Consider the following 16,703-nt stretch of genomic DNA (forward strand, 5'->3'; position numbering starts at 1 on the left):
GAACAGAAGTTTGATCAGAAAAGGATGCTTTTACAGATGATAAAATAGCTCAACAGTTTGGTAGCTTTTCTTTTTGATGCTTCAAAATTCAATATATGAATTAAAATCTAGGACAGCTTATCTTACTATGAATTATCTGAATGCTAAATCAAAGAGTGACATTTACTCAGAATTAGCAAATTCCATTGCTGCCAGGATGTTTACCAGTTGGTCAGTCCACATGAATGAATGACAATTGTGAGAGCAGAATCTGAATGTTCTATTTGTTTGAAATGGTCCGAGGGAACTCAAATAAGAGAGTAAAACACACCACCTTACTATCTATAAAACTTAGTGAGCTTTGCCTATAACAACGAATGTTCAAGATGTGGTTTAAATCACCCAAAATTGGTGATATAGTAAAATAACATTCATACTATCAGTGTATGAAATAAATCATTACAATTGTGTAAGACACTATCTGATTCATGGGACTAATAGCCAAGATTCAAGTTGTTTATAATTATTTATCATTAAATTCTGATTAAAACCATTAACTTATATCCCAAATGTGCAAACAATTAATATTTGAAAATGGTTATGATTAAAATTTCTTGCTTAGGCATATAATACATTTGGAAATTTGAAAGAAATAATTCTATAATACTTGTTTAAGGTAAATATCACAACATTGACTTAGAAAAATGTGCATTACTCTTAGCACCTTATTTAAATAACAGTAACTCAATGTTATCTTTACAAAAATCCACAAAGTTGGGCCACAGAGGAGGTTCTTATTTATTTTTCAAGGTATCTTTTCAATTACTTTTGCTTACCTGTGTATGCCAAATTTACACGAACAAGTAACCAATCCATTCTATTATCAGATCGTTGAATCCTCCAACTCAAGATTGGAAAAAAACTTTGGCTATAATGTAGTTTAACAATTCATCAAGAATCCCCTGTAATGCATTAATCCCAGGGCCGTAAGCCACTTTTTCTTTATTTGAAGTGTGGTCTGGGTATGTTGCACAGATTGGCCTCTGTTCCTGGGCTCAAGCAATCCTCCAACATTAGCATCCCAGGTAGCTGTAATTTTTGGTGTGTTCTCCTCCCAGCTCATCAACTTAGTTTTGAAGAGTACCAATAACAGAATCTCTTACCTACATAACAATCCCCTCTTGCTAGAACCACTTTGACAATTAAAATTTTTGCTGTTTTCTGCTCAACAAGCCATGATTTTGTTTGCTCATTTTGGTCATAATAGATAAGACTAATCATCCTTCTAAATAACAACCCCTTTTCTTCAAATATTTGAATACAGAGTTCCTATATGACAAAAGCTTTATTTTATCTGGTTGTTAAAATGCTAAATTATTTAAATTTTATTTGAATGCCATTAATCCTTCATTCTCCCATTCACCGGTCATTCCTCTGTTTTTAGAGCTATTCTCTGTAAGTGAACACTGCTATGTTTTAAAATGTTTTTTCACCTTTAAGTACTACTAAGCACTCAGTATGGAAAAGACATTATAGAAGGCAGACACTATCAGTTGCTTACATTTATTTGTTAACAATTCAATAACTACCACAATGGTGATGTCAACAAACACTTGTTCACTAGACTTTCTTACAGTTTGAAAAAAAAAATAAAAATTATTTTATTTTCCCAGAATTTGTTTGAGGTCATTACGGGAATTCTTTTTAATTTTAATTTTACTTGCAAGATTATAGAGATTGTTACTGGCTCAAATAAATGACAGATAGCTCCAGGGATATGTTCAGGTGTTTTAACAGCAAACATCAGGTGTTCCCTGCTACAAGCATCAGTAACTCTTATATCCTAAGTAGTAAAATGGAAAATATCTCTCATGAACTGACATCATTTAGAAAACATTTATAATCATGAAGTAACATTGAGAAAAACCAAGATCTTGATTTCCTGTAACAGAGGGTGCAATTGTTTTTTTTCTCATATTAGAAAAAGAAAGGATCTTACAAATGTCACATAATGGGAAAAAACCTAGGAAAGGAGCTGTACCTCTATCCAAGTGACAAATAGTTTCTCAACTAGAAAGGGAAAGAAAACGCAGTGCGTGCATTAAGACTCCCCCTCCCGCACAAAATTCCAGAAAATTAAAATTTAAGAGACCTATTGATATATAAAAGAAAAATGTCAGAATTATGATTCTGCATAAACAAGAAAACTAACCATTAATTGAAGAGAATTTAAAATTTCCTGTTAAAATAACCAATAAAAGTAATCACCTCACCTGAGCAAAGGAGTCTTCCTTTTTACAAAACTCTGAATCTTCCTGTATCAAAAGAGGCTCATTTTTCTCACAGCTTTCCTGGCTGATAAGCGTGTCCGCGTAATTGGGTTGAGGGAAGATGATGTGGCTCTTCCCCGAGTCTGCGGTAAGGGAGACCTCGTGGGAATAGGTCTGCAGGAAAGCTCGCACTCCTTCCATGCCTACAAGGTGAGAGGCGGGCATGCTGGCCAGTTCATCTCCTGTAACCTGTAGCAGACGTGACTTGTGCCACCGCCGAAGCCTCAATGCCAGTAGCACAATGATAAAGGCCAGGAAGACACAGGAGACTGAAGTCACCGCCACCACTAGGTACAGTGTGAGGTCGGAGTCATAAGGGCTGGTAGAGGGTTTGAGGCTGCTCAGGTCAGCTAGGACTTCAGGGATACTGTCAGCCACGGCCACGGTGAGCGTGACGGTGGCCGAGAGAGGGGGCTGGCCGTGGTCCTGGACGGCCACCAGAAGGCTCTGCTTCAGCGCATCTCTGTCGTGTAGAGTCCGTGCTGTGCGCACCTCGCCCGTGTGCAGCCCCACAGAGAAGAGCCCTGGCTCGCTGGCCTTGAGCAGGCGGTAAGACAGCCAGGCGTTCTGGCCTGAGTCTCTGTCCACCGCCACCACCTTGGTCACCAGGTAGCCAGGCTCCGCGGAACGGGGTGCCAGCTCCACACCAGTGGAACCATCCGTGGGGAGGGCAGGGTACAAGATCTCAGGCGCATTGTCATTCTGGTCAAGGACGAACAGGCTCAGAGACGTGTTGCTGCTGAGTGGAGGGTTTCCATTGTCGCTAGCTGTCACCAGCAGCTTCAGGTCTCTAAACTGCTCATAGTCAAAGGAGCGCAGCGCATAGAGAACTCCGGTGTTGGAGTTGATAGAGACAAAGGAGGAGACAGGCGCCCCCTGGAGGGTGTCTTCCGCCAGAGAGTAAGAGACGCGGGCGTTCTCCTCACTGTCTGGGTCGTGCGCCTTCACAGAGAAGATGGAAGCGCCCTTGGGGTTGTTCTCAGGAACATAGACAGAGTAGAGTGAGTGGGAGAAAGCGGGAGGGTTGTCGTTGGTGTCTGCCACCTTTACAGAGATGAGCGTTTCTGTAGATAGAGGAGGCATTCCTTTGTCTGTAGCTGTCACAGTGATGTTGTACAATGACACCTCTTCCCGGTCTAGAAATGAATTTGTCACTAGTCGATAATAATTGTCTACTGATTTTTCCAGTTCAAAAGGAAGACTTCTCGGGATAGAACACGTTACCAGGCCGTTCAGTCCAGAGTCCCGATCATACACTTGGAAAAGAGTGATTACTGTTCCTGGAGGTTCACTTTCAGCAATTGTTCTGCTTCCAGATGTAACAACCACTTCTGGAACATTATCATTGACATCCAAGATAGTTATTAAGACTTTTGCTCTGCTTAGAAGACCTGGCCGATCCCGGGCTTCAACATCCAGCTCATAAAAGCTAGAGTCCTCATAGTCTAGATTTGCAGAAGTTGAAATTTCTCCAGTCAAAACATTCAAGCAGAAAATTTGTGAGATCTTTTCTGGAATCTTCACAAAGGAATAAGTTACTTCTGCGTGGACTCCTTCATCCTGGTCAGTGGCATTTACTGACAGCACTGGTGTACCTACTGACAGATTTTCAGGAACACTCACTCTGTAGATAGACTGAGTAAACACTGGTGCATTGTCATTCACATCTAAGACAGTTACCAGAATTCGCGCCACACTTGAGCGGACCGGGTCACCACCATCCATAGCAGTAAGGACCAGGTGATGAACAGCTTCTTCCTCCCGGTCCAGGGCGTGCTCCAGCACCAGCTCTGGGTACTTGGGCCCATTGGCTTCGCTTTGCACGTCCACTGAGAAGTGATTATTAGCGCTGAGCTTAAATCCCTGAAGAGAGTTCATTCCCACATCAGGGTCATAGACCTCCATTAGGAGAAAACGAGAGGATGGAGCTGCATTTTCAAGAATTTTCACTTCCAGCTGTTCTCTTGAGAATCTGGGTGTATTGTCATTAATGTCCATTATTTCGACTTCCACGGGATAAAGATTCAGTTTATCCTCTACAAGGATGTTAAAACTCACCAGACACTGCGGGATCTCAGCGCAGAGCTCCTCCCGGTCTATCCTGCCGGCTGTGACCAAGCTGCCGCTTCGCAGGTTCAAAGAGAAAAGCTGTGTCCTACCTCTGGAGACGATGCGGACTCCGCGCTCTGCTAGTTCTGGAGGTTCCAGTCCCAGGTCCTTGGCGATGTTGCCCACGAAGGAGCCTTTGTCCAGCTCCTCCAAAATAGAGTAGCGGATCTGCCGGGTCGCAGCCCCATACAGTGTCCCCAGGAGAGCAAAGAGCAGGAGCAGCTTGCTTAGGTGCTGGCGCCTCTGCAGAGCCGCCATTACTGGCTTGCTTAGACTTCCTTGGGATCAAGAGTAGGAAGAACAGGTCCACATCACCTTTCGCGCTTCAGAATTAGATGTCAAGGTTCTTTAACAAACGAAGACCAGATGTGAAGCGTTCCAGGTCAGAATTTCTGTGCTGCTTTCATGTCTGATCCGCTTTATGGTTGGTGGATGTAACTCGAGTTCCCATTGATTTTCTTGCCGGAGTTAGTGAACAGCGACGCTTAGAGTCCTAACTTAATACTGCACCATTTGTTGATATTACCACCCAGAGGATTTTATTTCTGCTAAAACTGCAGAGATGACACTCATAATATTTCTCTCCCCAAGAAAGCAAAGCATTTGGAAGAATAAAAGACATTAGTTTGAATAATTTTAAATGTGTCCTGAAATTTATCACTTATTTTTGCGAAAACATCTCTTGGGACCTTAAAGAGAAGAAATAATATGATTTTTTATAACTCTTGAATTATCACACCTCACTATCATTTACATATGTCCCATTTTTAATAAGGGCAACAACCACCACAATATAATTTTAATCAAACCACTACAGTTCTAGTCACGAGAGTTGCTTTTTAAAGATGTCATTATTTGTTTTTAATAATGTAGAGATTCAAAATAGAGATTAAGAACTGCCCTGATATAGGCCATATTACAAATATATCTTATGCTATATAGTGCTATATATATTTTAGGGTCAACAGCATTGAAACTAAGTAAACCACTGACTTGTGTAGATTTGCATTTAATCCTGGATGATATGTTTTACAATGACATTATGTGACACTAATGTATTAAAAATGTTTCTTGCACTCACATGCTTTTTCAGCACAATCTATAATTGTAAAGATATGGAACAACCTAAGTTTCCATCAGCTAATGACTTGATAAAGAAAATGTGGTGTGTGTGTGTCTGTACATATACCATGGAGTACTACTCAGCAATAAGAAAGAATGAAATGATGTATTTTGAAGTAACTTGGATGGAACTGGAGTTCATTATCCTAAGAGAACTAATTTAGGAGCAGAAAAATAAATGTCGTGTGATCTCACTTATGAGTAGGAGCTAAACTATGACTACACAGGGTACGCAAAGTGGTATAATGAGCTTTGGAGACTCAAAAGTGAGAAAGTTAGGAGGGGCTGGGGAATGAAAAATTACCCATGTTATACAACGTACACTATTTGTGTGATGTGTACACCTAAAGCCCAGACTTTACCTTTATACAACATATTTATGTAAAACAATTCAACTTGTATCCCCTAAATCTATTAAAATAAGAATAAATAAATACATAAAATGCAGCTTATTTTCTGTTAAAAGAGGAGCAAAATGTTTCTGATTATATTGTTTTAGCATTATAAAAAATTTCAACACCATCACACAGAGACTTTCTATGAAAGAACTATCAAAACATAGCTAACTCTACAAGGAGTTTTCCAGCTTCCAATGTATACGCCCCCAAAATCAAACACAATGAAATAGGACATATTTAATTTGCACACTTTGAATCTCTAAATCAATGAATTGAAACTAATTATATTTATAGGAGAAAAGGTTTGAAGAAACTTATTTGTTGCAAATTGCCTGAATTAGAAGCCATTTGGGGATTGTAATGACCAGTTCTTTCAAACCAAAAGGTTTCTTCACAGAGACGACCTTGTGGAGCAGCCTTTCTTGACTTTATATTGTGAAATTTAAACATTGAGGCATGTGAGGCAGCACACAGATGGTAGGAATAAGGCAAGGTCCTTTCACGGTAACAGGTCTCTCTTGAAGAAGAGACCAGGCTAGTGCTGTTTGGCCAAGCAGGCGTAGGGAGATAGCCTAATGGCTTGGAGGAAGAAGAGGACAGAGATCAAGGCCAAGGGAACCATTAAATGAAATTGCAGCTCTGCCTACAGTTTCACAGGTTGCAGGGCAGTTGTTAAAGTCAGGTGATATATCTTGCAAGCTATCTACAAAGAATAGGTTCTAAGTGGTGGTAGCCAAATCGACAGCTGTCACCTTCTCAAACTTCAGCCATCAGGAGCTGTCCAGCTGCACCCCCATCTTTCAAGGCACAGTCCTAGGCTGGAGAGCCAAGTCTCATTGGCCTGCAGCATGTGGTAGGAAAGCCAGGCATTGTGCTCAGAGTTGGTATCCACTGCCACTGCCTTGATGACCAAGTAGTAGGCTCCAAGGTGTGTGCTAAGACCCTATCTAAGATTGCCTACCAGTTGGACCTCAGCACCAGGAGCCCGGTATAGCATCTGCAGCATGTTGTCATTGCTGTCGCCCACCAACACACACAAGCTCATGTTGGGGCTGAACGTGGGTAAACCCTGGTCGTTGGCTGTTAGCGTCAGTTAGAAGGAGCACAACTGTATGTGGTCGAAGGCTATTGGGTGACCACCACCCCACTGTCTGCCCTCATCAACAGGTAGATTGCAACCATGGCTGGGGGTTGCTGGCCAGGCTGGAGAAGGAGAAGAGGTCACTATGGTTATTCTCAGCTACATGAACCATGTAGGAGACCTGGTAGAAAACCAGAACTTTGTAGTTGACTGTCAGAGATGTACAGAGTGATGTTCATGTTGGAGGACAGGGAGCAGATTGTCTTTATCCAGGATTGTGATAGTGAAGGGATCAGTGATCTGTATGCATTTTAAAACTTCCCTTTAAACTGCTTGAGGCCTGGCATGGTGGCTCACAACTTTAATCCTAGCATTCTAAGGGGCTGAGGTAGGTGAATTGCTTGAGCTCAGGAGTTCATGACCAGCCTGGGCAAGAGCGAGACCCTGTCTCTAAAACATAGCTGGGGATTGTGGTGGGCACCTGTAGTCCCACCTACTTGGGAAGCTGAGGCAAAAGAATTGCTTGAGCCCCAGAGTTTGAGGTTGCTGTGAACTATGATGGCACAGGCACTCTATCAAGGGTGATAAAGTGAGACTCTGTCTCCAAAAATAAAAAAAACTTTCCCTTTTGTGGACATGGGCTTTCCTCATTAAATCCAGAATCTGGATTATGTATTTTGATGAGGGCAACAGCAGTTCCCATCTAAGCATTTTCTTGTATTATGTTGAGATTTACAAGTCAGGGTTATCTAGGGGGCATTGTCCATTTCATCCAAAATCTCTATATTTTACGATACCCAGTGTGGCATCCATCATTCTATGCTTTCATCCCAATTATGTCGAGTTCTCTCTTCAAAGTCCAGGCTTCCATTCGTGGTGAGTTCCCCTATGTTACTGTTCAGCTTGAATAGTCGTCTCACTTCCTTACCAAAGACAAATGATCATGCCACTGATTGAAAAAGCTGGCAGGCAGGTTCTCTGGAACAGTGACCCTGTATGTGTCTTGGATGAATAATGAGGATGGAAGGAAGTTATCATTTACATCTCTGACAGTTACCCTGGTCTGGGTAGCACAGTTTCTGGAAAGCTAGCTCTGGTTCACAGCCAGGAGGACCAGGTAGTAGCAGGGCTGCTCTTCCTTGGGTGGGGGGGTCTTGGATGCCAAGTCTGACTACCTAATGCCATCTAGGGTCTCCTTCCGAATCAAAGAGAAGAGCTTTCTGGGCTAAGGTAGTACTGCTGCAGTGAACCGATACCTAAATCAGGATCTTGCACGGATTCTAGGGCAAAGGTGTCTCCAAGTTAGCACCAGTCCACTGATTTCCAGCACAGTGATATTTTAGGTAAAGATCGGTGGGTGGTCATTCACATCCTGGATCAGCACAATTATGTGAAAAAATATGTAAAGGCTTTTCGATAACAACTTGGAATTCTAGAACACACTTCCACTTTTTGTCACAAATCTGCTCTTGCTCCATACTATTGCCCCATTTTCGGTGCTCATGGTAAAGAAATTCTTCTCTGCAAGTAACCTGAAGGTTCAGAGTAGGCAAATTTCCTATGTCAGGCCCCAGATCATCGGTGAGGTTCCCAATCAGTGAGCCACAGGGATGCTGGAGAATAGCAAGAATAAATAGCACAGTAGATCTGTTTGAGAGCCACTGGCAGAGCAAAACAGGAAGAGAAATGGCATTTGCCTCTCTGTCCTGATAAGTCCCAATGTCCTGAAATGTTTCCTATCTCTCTGCACCTATGCCTTTCTAATTTGGAGGAAAGGATATCTCTAAACGATCCCAAGAGTTCTCTGAGCAGACTACCTTCTTGTCTTGGTGCATGAGTTCTCTAATTTCTCTAGCTCTTTGTAGGAAGCTGAACAGCATTTTTCTCTCAAGTCCACTGCTCCAGCAGGAGCCAATTCTGGGCTTGGAACTAGCCAACAGCGACACCCCGGGCCTCCGATACAGAAGTGCAGTAACGGTAACTAGATCAGCTCCAAATAAGGAGCCAATTAGTAGGTAATTCTGTGTACTGATACTGATACTCATTCTTCATTTTACAGGATTTTAAAACATTTTAAATATTTGCTACATCTTTAGTTTGGCCATCATTTATTTTAACTTGAACTTTATCCATCCCAAATCAGATGCTTTTTACTTGTCAAAGGACAGAGATAAACTTGCTCAGGATAATTACTGGCACCCAATGCATTGAGTCCCATTTTCATAAAATGGTTTTCCTTGTTAGAACTGAGAGCCAAAAAAACGATATACAGAAAAATATACAAATGAAAGACAATGTTGGTGATGACAGAAGGTGTAGTACAAAAATTCTTTTTTCCCCAAGATCAAAACTTTACTGCAAAACTGACATCAAAACAGGAGATTGCTGTTTTATACCTTATCAAACCAAATTTAATTCTCTTGGTAGATTAACTAGAATTACTGAATTTATGATATGGCTTTCTGTGAGATAACACAAACTCAGAAAGTTGTGTAGATCATTAGCGTTGCTTTCTTCTAAATGAACACCTTTCTGTAAGTCTGTCCTTTCTCCCTGTAGGCTGGCACAAGACTGTTGAACAACTCACACAAGAACCACTGTCTGGGCATGGCTGAAAACTGTGGTAATCTCGTAGCAACCTGGACATTTTATATCCATAAAAGAAGAGTTTGGACTTTGAACTAGCCTTTTCTTTTTATGTTTTTTCTTTTCGGATTCTAAGGACAGATGTAGTAAATCTCTTGCCGAAGGCATTTTGATCCTTCCTCAAGGCCAGCTAATCTGTACCTCTCAGACAACACTCCTGGTGAGCAGCATGCAAGCTGTATAAAAATTATTGAAATAACAGCTTTGTGTGGATTGTTAGTCTATTCTATTTGCTTTTCTTCTAACTTGTAAAAGTTATAAATCTCATAGTTTTTGTTTCATTCTATGTTTCATTTTCTTCTATCCTATTTTAATCATCTCCCCCACCCCCATCCCCGCAAAGAATGGATAGGTAAGCAAGGAATTGTCATTATAAAATAGAAGTATAGTATGTGTAAGAAGCAAGAGACTCCCTTTCCTTTAGTTTCTGTCTATTTTTAATTGAGTATGACTGAGAAAATATTCCACCAATGATATTTTCCCACACCACATCAAAATTATCCCCAATTGTACTACTTCTTCCCAAGTTGCTTTAACAAAAATGAATTATTTGGATTTGGAGGATGAAGTATGAGTCCTTAAAATTATATATTCCAAGGAAGGTAATCTATGTTGCCCACTTTTCTTTGGTTACCATCTGACCATCTCAACCTTTTGTTATTTATACTCTTCCCTTCTCAATACTCTGCCTATCTTGATGTTTTTGACAGATGTCTTAAAATTTTCATTACATTTCCAAACTAGAAAATCTTTGTAAAAAACTTATCTTGAACCACATAATATATTGTTCTAAAACTTGGCCGGTGTGCGGCAACATTAAACTCACCTTATAGTGGAAAAGCATTACGGCATCTTAAACTACGCACTGTCCAAAATTCTAGAGAGCCACTCATTGTCATCTTTTCTTATACAAACATAAAAAGCATTACTGACTCAAGAATTTGCTACATGAAAAGAATTACTGACTCAAGAATTTGCTATATAAAAAGAATTACTAACTCAAGAAATTGCTCCAAAACAGGCCCAAGCAAGGGTCTTTCCACTATTGTATAAACATTTCAATTAGGACAGGAAAATTATCTTTCCGAAAGCATATAAAACTAAAGATTCAAATATTTAAAAGAGTATAGGCATAGATAGTACATACATTCAGAAGGTGCAGATCAAGCATTTTATATTATAAAGCCTACTGGTTGTTTATAGAGAGTTAAAAGATATTTCTCCATTCCACAAAAAGTCAACTCAGAGGATACTTACAGAAATATATAACATTTTCTTTTTTTCAAAAAAGGAAATGTGACTTTTCACATAAAAGTGAATAATTTGAGCACCTATTATCCAGATTCTCTTGTTACTCTTGGATATATTCACTCATTATTCAGTGAATCTGCACATTTTACATGGAGGTCAGAATTGTTCATGTATACATTTAATTGGATGCCCTTTAAACAATAGCTTAAAAAATAAAAACCAAGTCATCTTAGGTTCCCCAATGTATCAATAAATCTTTCATGTGGTTCAGTATGTAGCTTACTACCCCATTAATAATATTATATTATCATATCCAGATAACAATATTCTATTATCATATTCAGAAAGCAAATAGTTATTTCATTACCCAATATGTGCTACTGAAATTTGAGACTACTGAAACAGCATTTATTTTCTTGTGTGTCTTTTTTTTTATTATTAAGGTGACCACATGCCTCAGAAATGAATTTTAAAATTTCAGACAATTCTTAAGTAGAATTCGTTTTGCAGATACAAACCTTAGACTCTGGTAATAAAGTGGAATTGTACTTGAACTTGAATAAATGCAAACATCTCAGTAGGTATTGATTCTAATAAGCAAAGGCACTACCTGTGACCAGAAGATGCCAGGTATATGGCATAATGATATTTCTTAAATGCAGCAGTATAGTATCTAACTATTTGGAGTCTTTAAACTATATCACAGAATAAAGCACAATTCTAAGGTTCCTTCTCACTGATTTCATCTCTTAATAAGTCCATATGTCCAGTAATTACATGGTTTAGTGCAAACTTTCTAGATATCAGAATGCCAAACACATCATTATCACTATAACCTTTTCTCCTGATATTGATCATGCAGAAATTTTCTGTATTCTTCCGTTGGTTTTTGCAAATATTAAAAATTATTTCCTTACGCAAACTTCAGGTATACTGAAATATCAACCCTACACAATATCCTTTCCAAAATACATTCACTTGTGGTGTCTTAGCAAATATTCAAAAGAGAACAATATATCTAACAATTGGAAGTAATAAAACAACTCTTCTGTTAACAGATTAGCAGTTCCAATATAACACAATCTTGAGTAAAAGATTATGTTTGACTACTTTCTTTTAAAGTACTTGTTTCACTTAAGTCTAAAGATGTCAGCTAGGCTTTCTAAAACATCCACATGTTGACAAGAGAAGACATTAATCCCAAAATATAATTTGAAAACAAATGGAGAAAACATCAATCATCAAATTAATCTCTAATAGAGCAACTAATGATTCAGTATTTATAAAATCAGCTGACTTTTAATATGTCAGAAAAACAAATGAGGAAACAAATGAAGAAAATGCCCTAGTCATCCTTATTGAAAGAGAAGACTAACCTGAACAACTCCTGGTTCTTCTTTGCTTGCATTTACCTTATCAGATACCAGAAGAGACTCACTTTTTCCACAACTCTCTTCACTAATGAGTGTGTCTGCATAGTTGGGCTGAGGGAAAATCAGGTGACTCCTCCTGGAATCAGTGGTGAGGGAGACCTGGTGGGAATAGGTTTGCAGGAAAGCCTGCACCCCATCCATACCCACAAACTGTGAGGTGGGCATTACTCCCAATCCATCTCCTGAAGCCTGGAGCAGGCGTGACTTGTGCCAGCGCTGCAGCCTGAGTACCAGCAGTACAATGACAAAGATAAGGAAGACACAGGATACCAAGGCCACTGCCACCACCAGGTGCAATGTGAGGTCTGAATCTTCCAGGCTGGCAGGGGTCTTGATGCTATCCAGGTCAGTTAGGACTTCAGGGATACTGTCAGCTACTGCCACGGTGAGTGTGACAGTGGCTGAGAGAGGGGGCTGACCATGGTCTTGAACAGCCACCACAAGGGTTTGCTTCAGTGCATCTCTGTCCAGCAGGACCCGCACAGTGCGCACCTCGCCCGTGTGCAGCCCCACAGAGAAGAGTCCTGGCTCACTGGCCTTGAGCAGGCGGTAAGACAGCCAGGCATTCTGGCCCGAGTCTCTGTCCACTGCCACCACCTTGGTCACTAGGTAGCCAGGCTCTGCAGAGCGGGGCGCCAGCTCCACACCTGTAGAACCATCTGTAGGAAGGGCAGGGTACAAGATCTCAGGTGCATTGTCATTCTGGTCCAGCACAAACAGGCTCAGTGACACATTGCTGCTGAGTGGAGGGTTTCCACTGTCACTGGCTGTCACCCACAGCTGCAGGTCTCTTAACTGCTCATAGTCTAAGGACTGAAGAGCATATAGAACACCAGTGTCAGAGTTAATAGACACATATGAGGACAGAGGAACTCCCTGAAATGTGTCTTTGACCAGGGAATAAGTGACCTGAGCATTCTCACCACTATCAGGGTCATGAGCAGTCAAAGAGAAGATAGAGATGCCTCTGGGGTTGTTTTCTAGGAGGGAGGTGGAGTAGGAGGCATGAGAGAAGGCAGGTGGGTTGTCATTGACGTCTGTTACTTTCAGAGAGATGCAGTCTTCTGTAGAGAGGGGTGGGGTTCCATGGTCAATGACGGTTATGGTGATATTATAATCTGAAGTCTCTTCTCTGTCCAGGGTTTTTGTTGTTAATAAGTGATAGTAATTATCAACTGACTTTTCTAATTTAAAAGGCAGGTTTCTGGGAATAGAACATGTAATCTCACCATTCTCTCCAGAATCACCATCATGTACCCTAAACAGTGCAATTACAGTTCCAGGAAGACAGTCTTCAGACAGAGAACTTGTGAGAGAGGTGAGGATCACTTCCGGGGCATTGTCATTCACATCCTGCACTGAGACCAGTACCTTGGCGCTAGCAAGAAGAGCACCTCCATCCTGAGCTACCACTTCCATGAGGTAGAATCTGGATTCTTCATAGTCCAGTGATTGCATAGTTGAGATTTCCCCTAGGTTGGAATCAAGTTGAAAAGTCTCTAAAATTTTGTCGTCTTCGTTGTGGAAAGAGTAGGTCAATTTCCCGTTTATTCCCTCATCTGGATCAGTGGCGGTTAGCGTGAGGAGCTGAGTGCCTATAGGTATGTTCTCCGGAACACTGACTTTGTATTCGGATTGAGTAAACAGGGGAGCGTTATCGTTAGCGTCGAGAACCATCACGTGGATATGCGTGGTGCCAGAGAGTACCGGGTCTCCGCCATCTAAAGCTGTGATGAGGAGGTTGTGAACAGCCTCTTTCTCACGGTCCAGGGGCTGTTTTAACACCAGCTCCGGGTACTTTTGTCCATCAGTTCCGCTTATAACATTCAGAGAGAAGTGTGGATTGGAGCTGAGCTGGTAACTCTGGAGGGCGTTCACACCCACATCTGCATCCCGCGCAAAGGGAAGCACTAACCGGGTTCCCACAGCCGCATTTTCATTAATTTTAACTCTTACTTCTTCATCTCGGAATCGAGGGAAGTTATCATTAATATCGAGTATTTCTACTTCTACTCCATAAATTTTCATTTTATTCTCAAGCAAAATGTTAAAACTCACCAGACACCGCGCACTCTGAGCGCAGAGCTCCTCCCGGTCTATCCTGTCCTTGGTAACCAAGCTGCCGCTTTGGTGTTTCAGAGAGAAAAGCTGCGTCCTACTTTTAGAGACAACGCGGACTCCCCGCTCCACCAGCTCCTCAGGCTCCAGCCCCAAGTCTCTGGCGATGTTGCCCACGAAGGAGCCTTTCTCTAGCTCCTCTCTCACCGAGTAGCTGATCTGTCCGGATCCCATCTCGTACAACGTTCCCAGGAGCATAAAGAGCAGAAGCAGCTCTCTGCAGCACCAGCGTCTTGGTGGATTCCTCATTGCTTTCTCTCTGCCCAGTTATCTCCTAGTCCTGGTTCAGTCTGGCTGTTTGCTTATATTTCTAAAGCGGATGGCTACACATACCCTGACGAATATTGGACCGGGATGTGGCTGGTTGGTTTTTCCCGGGAGCTTGTCTGATCCGTGAATTGTAAGGAAGAAGCTGAGTCGGGTCGCCTCTGCGACAGCATCTTTCCCACTTGAGTGAACAGCGACACTCAGAGTCCTAATCGGTTACTACACCAATTCTATTGTTTCTTGTAAGTTCAATTATATTTTTGTTTCTAATAATTTTGCCATATCGTAATTGTATTATTGCATGACATTGTTTATAATAATTAATGTTTAATTCTGAAATAGCAAAATGACTCCCACAAACCATTGAGATCAATATAATTATTAGACTCATTTTACTTTCTAAGGGAAGTTTTACTTAATGTGCCACTGAGTATATGTTCTTTATTTACCTCTTACCTATATTTTTTCCATAAATTAGGACATTGAAATTCTTACCTTTGTAGAAGATTTCATCTCTTTATGAAACTATGCTTATTTGTACATAAGAACGTCAAGGAAAGAAATTCAGCTTTCAACGCATCTTTACAAAAAAGGCCTATTAATTTCTGCAAGTTATGTTAAAGTCATACGCAGAAAGAACATAGGTCTGTGTTATTTGTGAGGTCTTTGAGAAATATCTTCAGTTCATTATCTCAAACTGAGAGTTTGGGTTGGGCTAACCATGCATTTATTTCCTATTACCATGTTCAAATACTTGTAGTTGGACATTTTAAAGTAAAAAGCTCTTCAGGGCAATCAGTATAGGGACAGTAGAGGACAGATCATCATCCACACAGGAAAGCATGCCCAATAAGCAGTAGTGACCTTTCTATGTTGAGACAGATGTTAACGTTATCATTTTTATGTGGCAACAGAAAAAGAAAAGCTCTGTGACCGAAAAAAAATGGAATTTGTATAAGTTCATCAAGAGAAGCAATTTTACTTCTATCTTCATAGAAAACTAAGAAAATGAAAATATCTATATTTATTTTAGATAATTCATAAACAAAGTTTTAAGTAATATCTCACAGAAAATGTGACTAGATTGCAAATTTTTTCCCCAAGTGTTAAATTTTCTCAAGAGCAATTCGTTAACGTGTACATTAAAGCTCATACCTCTAACATTGCCCATCCTTTAAAAATAGATCTGGTAGCCCAAGACATTTAGCGTGTACAAATACTTGAAGTGATGGTTTTCAAATTGGAACAATGTCCTACTCACGTAGTGTGGTTAACAAGCCATGACATTGGTTAAACCCTTCCTTTCTTTGGTCCCAATTTTCTACAAACTAGTAAGATAAATGATTTGAGTAATAAAGACCCTGAAAGTGAAAGAAATTCCTTAAAGTCACAATAATAATAAACCTCCAGAGGGAAGGGATGTAAAGAAAGAAAAAGAAGTACAGTGGAGTATTTCATGTGGTAAAGGCTTGTAATTATGGATAAATAGATATGACACATCAGGCAGAAAACTCATATTTAAGATTTGTTTAGATAAGATTAGGATAATTAAAGCAATACACTGCCCAAATCCAACTCACAAGGCAACACAATATGCAATGGAGCCTTCTACCCAAGTGAAGCGATTTGTGAAAGTAAATGAATTAAAACTCACCTTTGAAATAGAATTCGAGTCGAATGGCGCCCCAGTGTCTTCATGATTTGTACCGGGTCGCAAAGACTCATTGTCACAGAGGAGATCCTGAGGAGGAGCCATTTCCGCAGTCACATTGAGAAAATTAAACTCTGTCTTCGCTGATTGTGAGGCAACACACAAATTGTAGGCATAGGGCAATGTTCCCTCATTGTAATTGGGGAGAACTCCAGGTCCAGACTTGGAGCCGAGTCCAGGCTGAAAACAGCTCCACGCAGCTGGGCTGGAGGAGCGTCGCAGGCGCAGAGCAATAGCCAGAATCACCGCGAGGAGGAA

At 40.7% G+C, this 16,703-nt stretch overlaps 3 protein-coding genes and 1 pseudogene across 4 annotated transcripts in view; all 4 read right to left on the minus strand.

Annotated features, from left to right (window-relative positions):
• LOC100943920 (protocadherin gamma-C4) overlaps nucleotides 1-16,703 on the minus strand; it is a 187,732-nt gene that overhangs the window by 134,494 nt on the left and 36,535 nt on the right. The window lies entirely within an intron of this gene.
• LOC100953396 (protocadherin gamma-A6) lies at nucleotides 2,244-4,757 on the minus strand. The gene has a single exon (XM_003782291.2). The coding sequence runs from the start codon at nucleotides 4,674-4,676 to the stop codon at nucleotides 2,244-2,246; it is 2,433 nt and encodes an 810-aa protein (XP_003782339.1). The 5' UTR covers nucleotides 4,677-4,757.
• On the minus strand, nucleotides 9,444-9,773 carry LOC100953717 (annotated as a pseudogene).
• LOC105887198 (protocadherin gamma-B2-like) overlaps nucleotides 16,311-16,703 on the minus strand; it is a 2,493-nt gene continuing 2,100 nt past the window's right edge. Inside the window, exon 2 of the mRNA XM_012806504.2 lies at nucleotides 16,311-16,699. Within this exon, the coding sequence (XP_012661958.2) occupies nucleotides 16,311-16,699 (389 nt within the window). The remainder of the gene's footprint in view (nucleotides 16,700-16,703) is intronic.

This window comes from Otolemur garnettii, unplaced genomic scaffold (genome assembly GCF_000181295.1).
Source record: "Otolemur garnettii isolate 467f Iridium unplaced genomic scaffold, OtoGar3 scaffold00003, whole genome shotgun sequence".
Taxonomy (NCBI): Eukaryota; Metazoa; Chordata; class Mammalia; order Primates; family Galagidae; genus Otolemur; species Otolemur garnettii.

What these genes read in the sequence shown, in the direction of transcription:
- LOC100953396 (XM_003782291.2), bottom strand. Translation starts at nt 4,676, where the DNA reads ATGGCGGCTCTGCAGAGGCGCCAGCACCTAAGCAAGCTGCTCCTGCTC.